Source organism: Corella eumyota, chromosome 7, assembly GCF_963082875.1.
Source record: "Corella eumyota chromosome 7, kaCorEumy4.1, whole genome shotgun sequence".
Taxonomy (NCBI): Eukaryota; Metazoa; Chordata; class Ascidiacea; order Phlebobranchia; family Corellidae; genus Corella; species Corella eumyota.
The window spans coordinates 10,074,161-10,087,570 of NC_137496.1; the positions used below are offsets into that span (position 1 = coordinate 10,074,161).

Sequence of the window (13,410 nt, forward strand, 5' to 3'; positions counted from 1 at the left end):
TATATTTTCTTAATTGATGTTTTTATTTAAAAACAGTTTTTAAAACTGGCATAGGCCTAATGCTTATATAACATTGGCCGAATAGTAATTACTTACATTTAAAAATTGCGATTTGCGACGTTTAAACCCAATAAATGGTGATATTAAACATATATATCCCTTATATTACCATAGATTTATTTGTAAAATATTAAGTTAACGGGCCTAATTTAACGAAAGCACAATTTAACGAAAGTTTATCCTCGATGTGGGAAAGTCGAATGCGCAACTTAAACATAGAGTAACATCAGTTACCCCGACCCAGTCTTAAGTTGTCTTTAGCAGTTTGGGATATTATAGAGACTATAATTGCCCGGTAATTATACTGCTGATTAAGTGCTGGCTTAGCAGGGGTTTATATCGTTTATAGCGGCTTATTCATGGGCGCTACAGCATGAGATCAGTGGGGATTAAACCCACGACCTCATGTGTGGTGTAGCAAGTGTTCTTACCAACACGCCACGCTGCAGGTTTTAATTATAATCAACAACATCCCAAACTGTCAAAACCAACTTAAGTCTGGGTCAGGGTATCAAATGTTACTCTATTTTTATGTTTAGATCGTGAAGTCAACTTTCCCACATCGAGGATAAAAAAAACACAAAAAAACTTTTTAATAAATAAAACCTTTATTGTCATAGAACATCTTTTATAAATTTACCTAATTGGCAATTTTTTCCTTGATATCCTGGCTTACAATGACAAGTGTAGTCAGCAAGTCGGTCTTCGCATCTTAATGCCCTGCCCGGAAAGCAAGGTGTCGGTATGCATTGGTTCGGGTCTGTCAAAATACCAAAAAACACGTGGTTTGGTGTTTTGTTTACATATCACACCGGGGACGCGGAATTTGAGGAAAAGGAAAATGAAGGAACGGAAAATGAAGGAAACGGAAAATAAAGGGACGGAAAATGAAGGAACGGAAAATGAAGAAACGGAAAATGAAGAAACGGAAAATGTAGAAACAGAAAATGAAGGAACCAGAAAATAAAGTAACGGAAAATGAAGGAACCGGAAAATGAAGGGACGGAAAATGAAGGAACCAGAAAATAAAGTAACGGAAAATGAAGGAACTAGAAAATAAAGGAACCGAAAAATGAAGGAACGGAAAATGAAGGAACAGAAAATGAAGGAACCAGAAAATAAAGTAATGGAAAATGAAGGAACCGGAAAATGAAGAAACCGGAAAATGAAGTCACCACAAAATGAAGGAACTGAAAAATGAAGGAACGGAAATTGAAAAAAAGTGAAAAAAGGAGAGGCGGAATCCTTAAAAAATAAAACGCGGAAATTCGGTTGACTGTTTATTTGTATTTAAGTCAATTTTATTTTAAAAATTAACGGGTATTTTATAGAAGAGGGTTGGGGTATGCTTGGGTAATAAAAATTAACTCATTATCGCTTATCAGTTCTCGAATAAATGACAGTAATCCTAAATAAACAGTCAACGGTATTTCCGCGTTTTAGTATTTAAGATTCCGCCCTCTCCTTTTTTGCTTTTCTTCATTTTCCGGTTCCTTCATTTTCTGTTTCCTTCATTTTTCTTTCCTTTATTTTCCGGTTCCTTCATTTTCCGTTCCTTTATTTTCCGGTTCCCTCATTTTCCGTTCCTTTATTTTTCGGTTCCTTCATTTTCCGTTCCTTCATTTTCCGGTTCCCACATTTTCCGTCACTTTAATTTCCATTCCCTCATTTTCAGTCGATTTAGCACACCACTTTGTGCCTCGTGTTTATTTTTAGTGAGGATAAAACAAAGGCGTGCTGGCTTTTAAAACCAACAGCAGATTAATTTAAATTTGATAAGCCACAGGAAACTGTATCGAATTAGTTTTGGTACGCCTCAATAACACGATAAAATTTCCTTAACGATTTAAAATCTAAAGCCGGGTTAGTCCTATAGTTAACCAAGTTACCGAAACCAAAAATTTCGAAAACCATATTTTATTAAGTTAAAGTCAATTTTTTATTTAAAAATCAAAGGGCATTGTCCAGAAAGTAGTCAGGGTAAGCTAGGGTCAAAAAAAGTCTTATTGTCGTTTTTTTTTGTATATATCTTTATCCTCGATGTGGGAAAGTCGAATGCGCGACTTAAACATAGAATAACATCAGTTACCCCGACCCAGTCTCGAGTTGCCTGTGGCAGTTTGGGATATTATAAATTATAATTGCCCGGTAATTATGCTGCTGATTAAGTGCTGGCTGAGTAGGAGTTCATACCGTTTATAGCGCCTTACTCAAGGGCGCTACAGCATGAGATCAGTGGGGATTGAACCCATGACCTCATTAGTGGTGTAGCAAGTGTTCTGACTACTACACCACGCTGCCGGTTAAAAAAGTTGTCCGAAATGTTTTTAAAACTAGGTATTTACGAAAAGCTTATATAACAAACACATGTTATTTGATTAATTAGCGTATAGTTAAAATGTCTCAAATAGCGCAAACTGACATAAGTAGCAGTTTTCCGCGAAAATTTGGCAAAAAAAACATGACAATACTTGGAAACTGTTAGGCCCAAAATTTACCCGCTTAATCTGCACAAAAACGCAGTAAAGGCCCGTAATTAATCAAATTTGGAAATCTTTAAGGCTGAGTATCAAAATAGAACATAAATTACGTGTCAATTATTTTGAAAACAGACTCTGTGGCTAAAAAATAAAAACGAGGCAGTTTAACAAACTTTAAAAACAAAAATTATTGGGTTTGGTGACCATGCCATAACATACTTAAAATCTTTATGTAAACATTAATACTTTTGGCATGTTTTAAATCATTAAATTGATTTTGTCATTTTTTCCCGTCGCATTGTTGTAATATTAATTCTATATCGTATGTATTATTTACTTTTATCAACGTGCGAAAAAACAAAATAAAAAAAATAAAAAAATATTATTTAAAATATTAAAAAATGCTTACCGGTATATCTAGCCCAATACTGTTCCTAAAAAATCAAATTTAAAGTTGTAAGTAAATGCTTAAATTAATTTTAAATAGACACTTAAAATATAGATTATACAAAAATAAACTCATTTGAACTTTAAAAACAAATTAAGAAAATAAAAATGACGTCATAACTAAAATAAAATCACTAATTTAAAAAAAACATGTTTTTTAAAATGTTTAAATTTAGAATAAAGCTAAGTAACAATTATAATGTTTTTCGAAATTTTTTTAATATGCTATAATACTACTTTAAAAATAAACGGCCCAATATTTACGAGGATGGTGGTAAATTTTACGTTTTTTATTTTTTGGATATATCTTTATTCTCGATGTGGGAAAGTCGAATGCGCGACTTAAACATAGAGTAACATAAGTTACCCCGACCCAGCCTCGAGTTGCCTGTGGCAGTTTGGGATATTATAGAGATTATAATTGCCCGGTAATTATACTCCTGATTAAGTGCTGGCTCAGCAGGACTTCATACCGTTTATAGCGCCTTACTCAAGGGCGCTACAGCATGAGATCAGTTGGAATTAAACCCACGGCTTCATGTGTGGTGACGCTGCCGGTATTTGGCAAGGGGTAAACGAGACAAAAAAGGGTAAGAACCCTTGAGTTTTAGGTTCAGGGTAATATCCCAAACTGCCAAAGACAACTCAAGACCGGGTCAGAGTAATTGATGTTACTCTAAGTTTAGATTATAAAGTCTCTTTTTCCACTTTAAAAAAAAAAAAAAAATTTAAGGGTGGAGTTTATGACTGTTAGGGTTAGGGTTAGTGTTAGTGTTGTTAGGGTTAGAGTATATTACTGTAAGCGTGTCGTCTTCAAAGGCTTCCCTAGCCTCCTCTCTCGAGCAAGTCTCTTCTTCACATTCTCTCTCAATATTCCCTGCTGAAATCTCTTCGAATCGGAAGAAGGAGTTTGCTCTTTTTTGCCTCGATTTGATAAATTGTGAAGCTTCTTCCATTCCAATAAAAACTAAAAAAAATTCAAAATTTTAAAAATCAAAAAAATACAAAACACAAAATATGAACTCGGTTGACCAATATTTAAAACTGATAAACAAAGAATAGACTGACATTTCTTGGAAAATGTCATTATCTTTCTTTAAATATCACCAAATTTATTATAATATACATTAAAAACGCATTCAAATTTGAACGCTCGCTAGTTGATCAGTTCTAATCAAGATTTAAGTTAAGATAATGCATTTTTGAATGCGTCATTTAATCCTACAACAACAATCAACTCAAGTCAAAAATTCCGAAATTCGATTTAAAAATAAAATGTTAATTTTTTTGTTTTTAATAAAAATTTGCTATAAAAATAAGTATGTGATACCAATTCAAAGAAATTTAAATAAGATTGCGTTATTATTTATTTATACACTACCTTAGAAAATTAAAACTTATTATTTTTATGAAATATAATTCCAAGTATTTTGTAGTTTAACGGTTTGTTAAAATGTAATGTAAAAAAGAATTAGCGAGGACCGTAAAGTACAGAAGAGAATTAGCAAGGACCGTAAAGCACAGAAGAGAATTAGCGAGGATCGTAAAATACAGAAGAAAATTAGCGAGGATCGTAAAGTACAGAAGAGAATTAGCGAGGATCGTAAAATACAGAAGAAAATTAGCGAGGATCGTAAAGTACAGAAGAGAATTAGCGAGGACCGTAAAGTACAGAAGAGAATTAGCAAGGACCGTTAAGTACAGAAGAGAATTAGCAAGGACCGTTAAGTACAGAAGAGAATTAGCAAGGACTGTAAAATACGAAAAATAATTACCAAAAACCGTAAAAATAAAAGTAACCAACTATTTTAACAAGTAACAGAAAGATAATTGTGTTCTAGTAGAAAAGATGTCAAAATTTTGTCAATATTTAAAAAAAAAATGAAATAATTAAAAAAATCGCGACCTTTATCTTAAATATTATCCTTTTTATGATGGAACCGCATCAATAACAACGTAACTGCTAATCTATAAGGCCTATGAGCAGATTAATCAGCCAACTTAAGGTTATGATTGTTTGCAAAATGTGACGAAAATATTTTAGTGTATGGTTATCAAAGAAATTTTTAACTCTTTTGCGCAGGAGAAAAGTGACCTGCCAAATTTAATCCGATGATAGCATTGTTCTAATGTCTTATTGTGTTTACCAATATCTACTTAATGACGTAGTAAAGATAAGCTTGCGTGATATAAAAAATGATAAACTTAAATAAAAGAAATTGTTGTGTGTTTAGTTATATCAAATCCGGAATGGTTTTTTAGATAAAAAAAGTTTATAAAATTTCAATAGTGTATATTGTTATAAAATACTTCAAATTTATTAATTGACGGTGAAAACAATTCATAATCTTTATAATCTAAAACATAGCAGAACTTTATATGTTTAAAATGCCGAAACATTATACCTTTGCGCGATAATTCTAATTTAATAAAACTTTCAAAATATGAAAAAAACAACCATATTTTTTTTATCTTTGACGTAATAACTTCACGACCCAAAAAATGTTAACCTAAGTTATCTAGACCCAGTCTAAATTTATTTTTTTAAAGAGTATGTTGATTACTGGTCAATTTTTTGCTCTACGTTAGAACACAATATGGTCGCAATTCGCAATTTTAAATTTTTTTAAATCCTATAAAATATATATTGTCCAAAAAGCTAAATTACGTATAGAAATTTCATGTAATTATTAAACTAGCAAATTGCTCATTCTAGTAGGGTGGTATAGCAATTATGGCATAAAACTACTAGCCGAAAGGTTTCGGGTTCGAGCCGCACCAATGCCACATTATTCGCCCTTGAGCCCGGCGTTTACAGATAGCTCAAACACACCAAAAGGTTTCGGGTTCAAGCCGCACCAATGCCACACTATTTACCCTTTAGCCCGGCGTTTACAGATAGCTTAAACACACCAAAAGGTTTCGGGTTCGAGTCGCATCAATGCCACACTATTCGCCCTTGAGCCCGGCGTTTACAGATAGCTTAAACACACCAAAAGGTTTCGGGTTCGAGTCGCATCAATGCCACACTATTCGACCTAAAGCATGGCGTTTACTAATAGCTTAAACACACCAAAAGGTTTCGGGTTCGAGTCGCATCAATGCCACATTATTTACCCTTTAGCCCGGCGTTTACTAATAGCTTAAACACACCAAAAGGTTTCGGGTTTGAGCCACACTAATGCCACATTATTCACCCTTTAGCCCGGCGTTTACTAATAGCTTAAACACACCAAAAGGTTTCGGGTTTGAGCCGCACTAATGCCACATTATTCACCCTTTAGTCCGGCGTTTACGGATAGTTTATAAACAGCACACTCTTTCCCCAATAAGATATACAATAACTAGCCATATTTTATACGCTACAAAAAGGCACTTTAAAAAAATAGGTTTACCTTTGCTTTGGCAGTCATTGCCCTGCCATTCACTTTGACAACCTAGTTCTCCGGTCACGTGGTCACACAAGTGGCGGTTGCTAGGGGGATTGCAAAAGGTCGCACATCTTGGTCCGTAGAAATTGGAGATGCATTCGATCGAAAGATGACATTTAATAAAATCTAAAAAAAATTTAATGTTTTTAAAATTTTAATTTCCCCCCCCAAAAAAAATTTTTTTTACCTTCGTTTGATATTAAAATTATCTCCTGTTTTTCGTTAGTATTTGAGAAAATCGGGGGTAAGGGTGAGGAATATACAACTGGGGAAGTGACGTCATTGACTAGAGTATTCTTGATCACTAGCAAATGAGTGCTTGCCTTAAAAAAATATCAAATATTGTTATAAATTATAAAAATATCCGGCAGCGTGGTGTAGTGGTAAGAACACTTGCTACACCACACATGAGGTCGTGGATTCAATCCCCACTGATCTCATGCTGTAGCGCCCTTGAGTAAGGCGCTATAAACGGTATAAACCAGCACTTAAACAGCAGCATGCTTATCCGGCAATTATATTCTATATAATATCCCAAACTGCTAAAGGCAACCCGAGACTGGGTCGGGGTAACTGATGTTACTCTATGTTTAGGTCGCGCATTCGACTTTCCCACATCGAGGATAAAGATATACACACAAAAAAAAAGGTTTTTAAATTAGAATCTAGCGGAATTTTTTATAATCCTTAAAGCTGTAATTAAAGTTAAAAAAACAGATGATGACATTCTTAAGCAGATTAACGAGAAATTACCAATTTTATGCGGTCAATTAAAATATGTTTTTTTACTATTGATGTTTTGACTTAAAATCTGACATAAAGTTTACGTTAAAAATTGCGATAAAATTTAAACCGCGAAACATTGATACCCACTTTAGAAGGTGAATTAATCGCTTATAATAAAGTGCATTGGCAAACCGCTTCTTATAGAGATGACCCGGTGATAATAAACACAAAACAATCTTTGAAAAAAAATTGTTCAAAAAAAAAAAATTTAATCAAATTAAAAAAAAAAAAAATTTGGATTTTTTTAAACAACAATAATTTGTATATTTTTTTAAATAATAAAATCTTTTATTTTTTTTAAATACCAAAACTTTACTATTTTTTAAATATTAATAATTGAGATATTATTAAAATAATCAAAAATTTATATTTAATTTAAAAAAAAAAATATTAAAATTTTTCAAATAATAAAAAAAACTTTAAATTTTTTAAATCAAAAATTTGTATAATTCTTTAATAATAAAATCTTTTATTTTTTTTTGAAATCTTAAAATTTTACTGTTTTTCAAATATTAATAATTCAAACTTTTTTAAATAATCAAAAATTTATATTTAATTTAAAACACCAACTATTAAAAATTTTATCAAATATCAAAAATTGTTATATTTTTTCAAATTATTAAAATTCGTATTTTTTAAATTAAAAATTTTTTTTTTTAAATCAAAAAAAAAAATAATAAAAATTTTGTACGGTTCAAAAACATATATATAAGACTTGCCAAATTTCTGCTAAATCTTCAATTAATCACAAGAAATCAGACGCAGGAAATAAAACAAAATGCTATCATACGGACAAGCATTAGCTACGCACGATAGATTACGTATTTGCAAATCAAATAGTATTACGTCATCTTTTAGACACCACCCCTTTATATTAATATTTACAAAACAACAAAAGTTTTAGCAAATAACGAATATTACTCATAGCATGTCTGTAGTACTACATTCACATAGTTAAAATGTAAAAGTTGTCATGATTTCAAAATATTTATTTATTTAGATAATGCTTATTTTTTTGTATATATTTTTATCCTTGATGTGGGAAGGTTGAATGCGCGACTTAAACATAAGAGTAACATCAGTTACTTCGACCCAGTCTCGAGTTGCCTTTAGCAGTTTGGGATATTATAGATTATAAATGCCCGATAATTATGCTGCCGATTAAGGGCTGGCTCAGCAGGAGTTCATACCGTTTATATAGCCTTACTCAAGGATGCTACAGCATGAGATCAGTGGGGATTAAACCCACGACCTCATGCGTGGTGTAGCAAGTGTTCTTACGATTACACCACGTTGCCGGTATCTTGTATAATACTTTAAAGATACAACCCAATTTAAAAAAAAATACAACCCAATTTTCTTTAAAAATACAACCCTTTTTTTTCACTTATTTGTTTATAAATAGCTTTTAATTTAAATAATTAAGTTTACCTTATTAAATTCAAATGGAATTTCTATATAGTTGCTGGGTTGATTATTAGACATAGAAATAAGTCGATCTTTCAACACGAAAACCTAAAATAAGAATATTTAAAATAAATTAATTAAGAAAAAAAATATAATTTGGATAAATTAATACTTCTAAAACTAAAAAAATGTTTGTTTTTTTATTTATAATCTTGCTTATTTATTTTGAGTATTTTTTTTTATATATTTTTATCCTCGATGTGGGAAAGTTGAATGCGCAACTTAAACATAGAGTTACATCAGTTACTCCGACCCAGTCTCGAGTTGCCTGTGGCAGTTTGGGATATTAGATTATAATAGCCCAATAATTATGCTGCTGATAAAGTGCTGGCTCAGAAGGAGCTCATACCGTTTATAGCGCCTTACTCAACGGCGCTACAGCATGAGATCAATGGGAATTGAACCCACGACCTCATGTGTGGTGTAGCAAGTGTACTTGCTACTACATTACGCTGCCGGTAATTTCTAAACACAAAAAATTTAAAAAAATAATCTAAAAATTTAAAATTAATCTAAAATTTACCGAAATCGCGTTTTCATTTTTAAACCCGCAAGAATTAATTTTCCAATCTTCTAAAACCGCTCCAACTTTGCCCGTTTTTAGACCTCCCAAGCACACGTACATTGTCTTTGTGACGTCATAATTGTCATTATTATGTTCCGACAAATCGCTGATATCAACTTTCAGATGACCTGTCACGTGATTAGGGTCCGTCGTAGGCAGTTGAAAAATTAGATTTTTTGTTATTTTTTCGCTGTGACTTGTTCCCAATAAAATAAAACTTACTAGTACCAAGTAATTCATGGCGATGGATAATGCTCTTAGTGATATTTGAACCAAAGATCTTTGGTTTAGACAGTAATATTTAAAACATACCACTTTTCCTTACAATACACTTTTAAAAAAAATTTTTTTTTAAACCCAAAAAAAAATTTTTTTAAACCACATAAAAAATGGTTATTTTAAATATTTGGTTATAAAAAAACTCCAGACGAAAAACGTACTCATTCAATAAATGAACTATTATATAATCTGTCCTGCTATGTCTCACAGCCTACCTATAACTAAATACATATCGCGCTATGTTATGATTCAGTGTGTCGCTTATACTTATGCTACACGAACAAGAAAAAAGAAATTGTCAATTCTGCTCACAAATAGCTGCATTATCATAGCACGTTTTTTTTTTAAATACTACGTTACGTCGCTCCAAAATATTTTGTTAATTTTGTTCGTTAATACATTTGCTCATTAATTTGCCTGCTAAATTTAATTGCCTTAAAAATAAAAAAAATGGCATCAGACTATGTGACAAAAGGTTTCGGGTTTAAGCCGCACTAATGCCACATTCTTCGCCCTGACACCAATCTGTTATAGATCACTCAAACAGACCGAAAGGTTTCGGGTTCGAGCCGCACTAATGTCATGTTATTGGCCCTTGAGCCTGGCGTTTACAGATAGCTTAAACACACCAAAAGGTTTCTGGTTCGAGTCGCACTAATGCCACATTATTTGCCCTGAAACTCATCCGCTTATAGATAACTCAAACAGACCGAAAGGTTTCGGGTTCGAGCCGCACTAATGCCACATTATTCGCCCTGACACTCATCCGCTTATAGATAACTCAAACAGACCGAAAGGTTTCGGGTTCGAGCCGCACTAATGCCACATTATTCGCCCTGACACTCATCCGTTATAGATAACTCAAACAGACCGAAAGGTTTCGGGTTCGAGCCGCACTAATGCCACATTATTCGCCCTGACACTCATCCGTTATAGATAACTCAAACAGACCGAAAGGTTTCGGGTTCGAGCCGCACTAATGCCACTTTATTTGCCCTGACACTCATCCGTTATAGATAACTCAAACAGACCGAAAGGTTTCGGGTTCGAGCCGCACTAATGCCATATTATTCGCTCTTAATCTTAGCGTTTACAGATAGCTCGAGACACCTTAATAAAATTACAAAAAAAACCTTAAGGTAATAAGAAAGAAAACCATCTTTAGATATATATTAATTATATATTTAAAGTTAGGCTACATATATATTAAGAGTAAAAGTATAATTCAAAAAATCGTCAAAGTTTTACGATAATAAAGCCCTTAAAATGCATATAACTTAAAAAAAATTAATTTCGACTACCTTAATTCTATGATTATACCTAATTCGTGTTGTCCTACAATTTTTTCTACTTAACCTAATTCTGGGTTTAGTATGTTATTACAGCTGTATACGTTTATACATAAATGCCATTATTTTTATTTTAGTATATATATAATACTTTTTTGTACTAATTATAACAGCAAAAATTTTGTGCTATTTTAAATAAAATTTATGAATGATTTTAAATAACAAATGGGCCATGCGTATTTTACAGCCGTTACCTTAATATATATCTTTTACAGACCTGTCCAATTTTTTAAAATTTTACGTTTTTTTAGAAAATACATTCATATACTCTAACCATAACCTAACTAAATATTCAATTTTTTTTTAGGTTATAGTTTTACAATCCTTATATTTGATATATATTGTTATTGTCACTTCTATGGTTATATCATTAACATATCTTTACTCTTACGATTTACAATTTTTTAAAAGTACTGTAAAAATTTTTTTTTTTTTTTTGTGATTTTAAATTTATAAAAATTAAAATTTATTTACGATTTCTAACTTTTTAAAACAGAAAAAAAAATTGCAAAGAGGTACAATGACCTTCAACTGTTTTTCTATATCAAATCTAGGTACATCAATCAAGCAAAAATGTGATATTATGAAGACAAACACTAAAAGCATTTGTTTGGTAATACCAAATGTGCCTTGTTTATGAGATTAGAGCGAGTTAATCCATAGCTAAGGTGAGTCGCTATAATCTGAACTATTTTTCTGTTGATTATGTCAATACTAGTTAAAAATGCGATCAAGGTACTACTTAATACGACTAAAATATAAACGACGCCATTTTCACATTCTTGTATCAGTTAGTTTTAGTTAATTCTAAGCTCCCATAAATAACATATTCGTAGAAATTTCATTAAACAATAAAATATATTACAAAAAACAATTTTACATATCTTTTCCAAAAATTAAACGGCAAAATTGAATAGATAACATCAAAATCTTGTCGTTTCGGTTTTAAAATAGAAACAAAATCAATCAAAACGTCACTTAATCAATAAACACTAACTACTTTAAGTGTAATTTATGTCAATTATTCAACAGAGATTACTTACTACTGCGTTCTTTCATAACTAAAATTCAAAAACTAGCACAATTAATAATGTACATCAGTCACATTCCGATTACAAATTAAAGCAGTGTTTTAGTCAACGTTATCCTATAATTAAAACTGGTCCTACCGAACTTTAAAGCTGTTTTTTTCTACGTTCTAAAATGCTGTTTTGACGTTTTTTTAATAGGGTCGTTAAAATTGGATTTTAAACTGAAAACAAAACAATTAATAATAAAAATACATTGTCTTAAATATAGTTTTTTAATCACTTAAAAACTGACTTTATTAAGTTAGTATTAATCCATTGTCTTATTAAATTAAACCTATTATGTTACCCTTTTCAAATGTACCAAAAACTTTTAATATAAATACAATCTTTCTACAAATTTCCTAGAAAAAGTTTAAAAAAAGTAGTGCCATAAATATCTAGTCAGAATTTAATTTTGAATTTAACTAGCCTTACATTTTTCAATTGCTAATACACTTTACTTAACAGCTACTAAAAACGTGTTATGCTAGTCGACTAAAACTGCTCGTGTTAAAAGATGTCAGCAAATTCAACGCAAAGTTTTAAGCAAATGCCCTTTTTCTGTAGCTGAATGGTTCAAGCGATTTTTTACGTTCTATTTATATGGGGAAGCTGCGAATTAAATCATGTGCGATATTTATCTTAATGCGGAATGACACAGTTTTTAAACTATTTCACCTAAAAAATTAATCTGCGTTTTTTTAAACAAAAATTGAAGTTCTTAATTTTTAATGCATACAAGCTTCCTACAAAACCGATAAATTAATCTTTTTTATAAACATTTTACGTAGAAAAAGGTCAAATACTGTAGGATTGGTTAAAAAGTTCGACTTTCTCAATAAATAAATAGCCAAAGCAAAGTTACATAATCTAGTTCGTTGGTTTGTAAAATAAATTTAAACTTTTGAGAATTGAAGTCTATTACCATAATATTTAGACTTAAAAATTTATCCTTTTTTTCACAACTGAATTTAAAGATATCAACCAAAAAATATAAATGTATAAATATAGGACTTTCCAATAAATTATACAAAAATAAAGACTTAATATTTCTAACTACACAAAATCGATTTGAAGTAGCTTGTTAGCTAAACTAGTCTTAGCTGTTTATACACAACTGATTACAAAGCATGTTTTACAGTCAACCAGGAATTTTTGTTTTTTATATAAAACTTGAGCCCACCGCGGGAAGTAATCTTGAATTAATGTTTACGAGATGCTATCTTAAAGTACGAGACTTTGCTTACATGCTGTCACTTGATTAGGGCATTTGTGTCCAACTGTTGCCTCACGACATAGATAAATAGACGCTCGAGGAGAAACGCAGCAGATAAAATAATCCGGCGTGTAGTATCTCTCAATAGAAAGCAGTTCTGCGTTGATTAGTTTACCCTGAAGGTGTTTATCGGTTTTATAAACGCGATAGCGCTTTCAATTCAATGAATTAAAATATTGTAAAAACCCAATACCGCACTA

The 13,410-nt window shown here is 31.4% G+C and overlaps 1 protein-coding gene across 1 annotated transcript in view; it reads right to left on the reverse strand.

The window, feature by feature from the left end:
* The window catches only part of LOC145758943 (uncharacterized), a 32,408-nt gene extending 21,139 nt beyond the window's left edge, over positions 1–11,269 (reverse strand). The window contains exons 1-7 of the mRNA XM_082572639.1: positions 9,195–11,269; positions 8,636–8,719; positions 6,606–6,741; positions 6,383–6,544; positions 3,785–3,954; positions 2,950–2,974; positions 701–820 (exon numbers count right to left, since the gene is read on the reverse strand). Of these exons, the coding sequence (XP_082428765.1) occupies positions 701–820; positions 2,950–2,974; positions 3,785–3,954; positions 6,383–6,544; positions 6,606–6,741; positions 8,636–8,719; positions 9,195–9,476 (979 nt within the window). The 5' untranslated portion in view covers positions 9,477–11,269. The remainder of the gene's footprint in view (positions 1–700; positions 821–2,949; positions 2,975–3,784; positions 3,955–6,382; positions 6,545–6,605; positions 6,742–8,635; positions 8,720–9,194) is intronic.
* Positions 11,270–13,410: the final 2,141 nt, after the last annotated feature.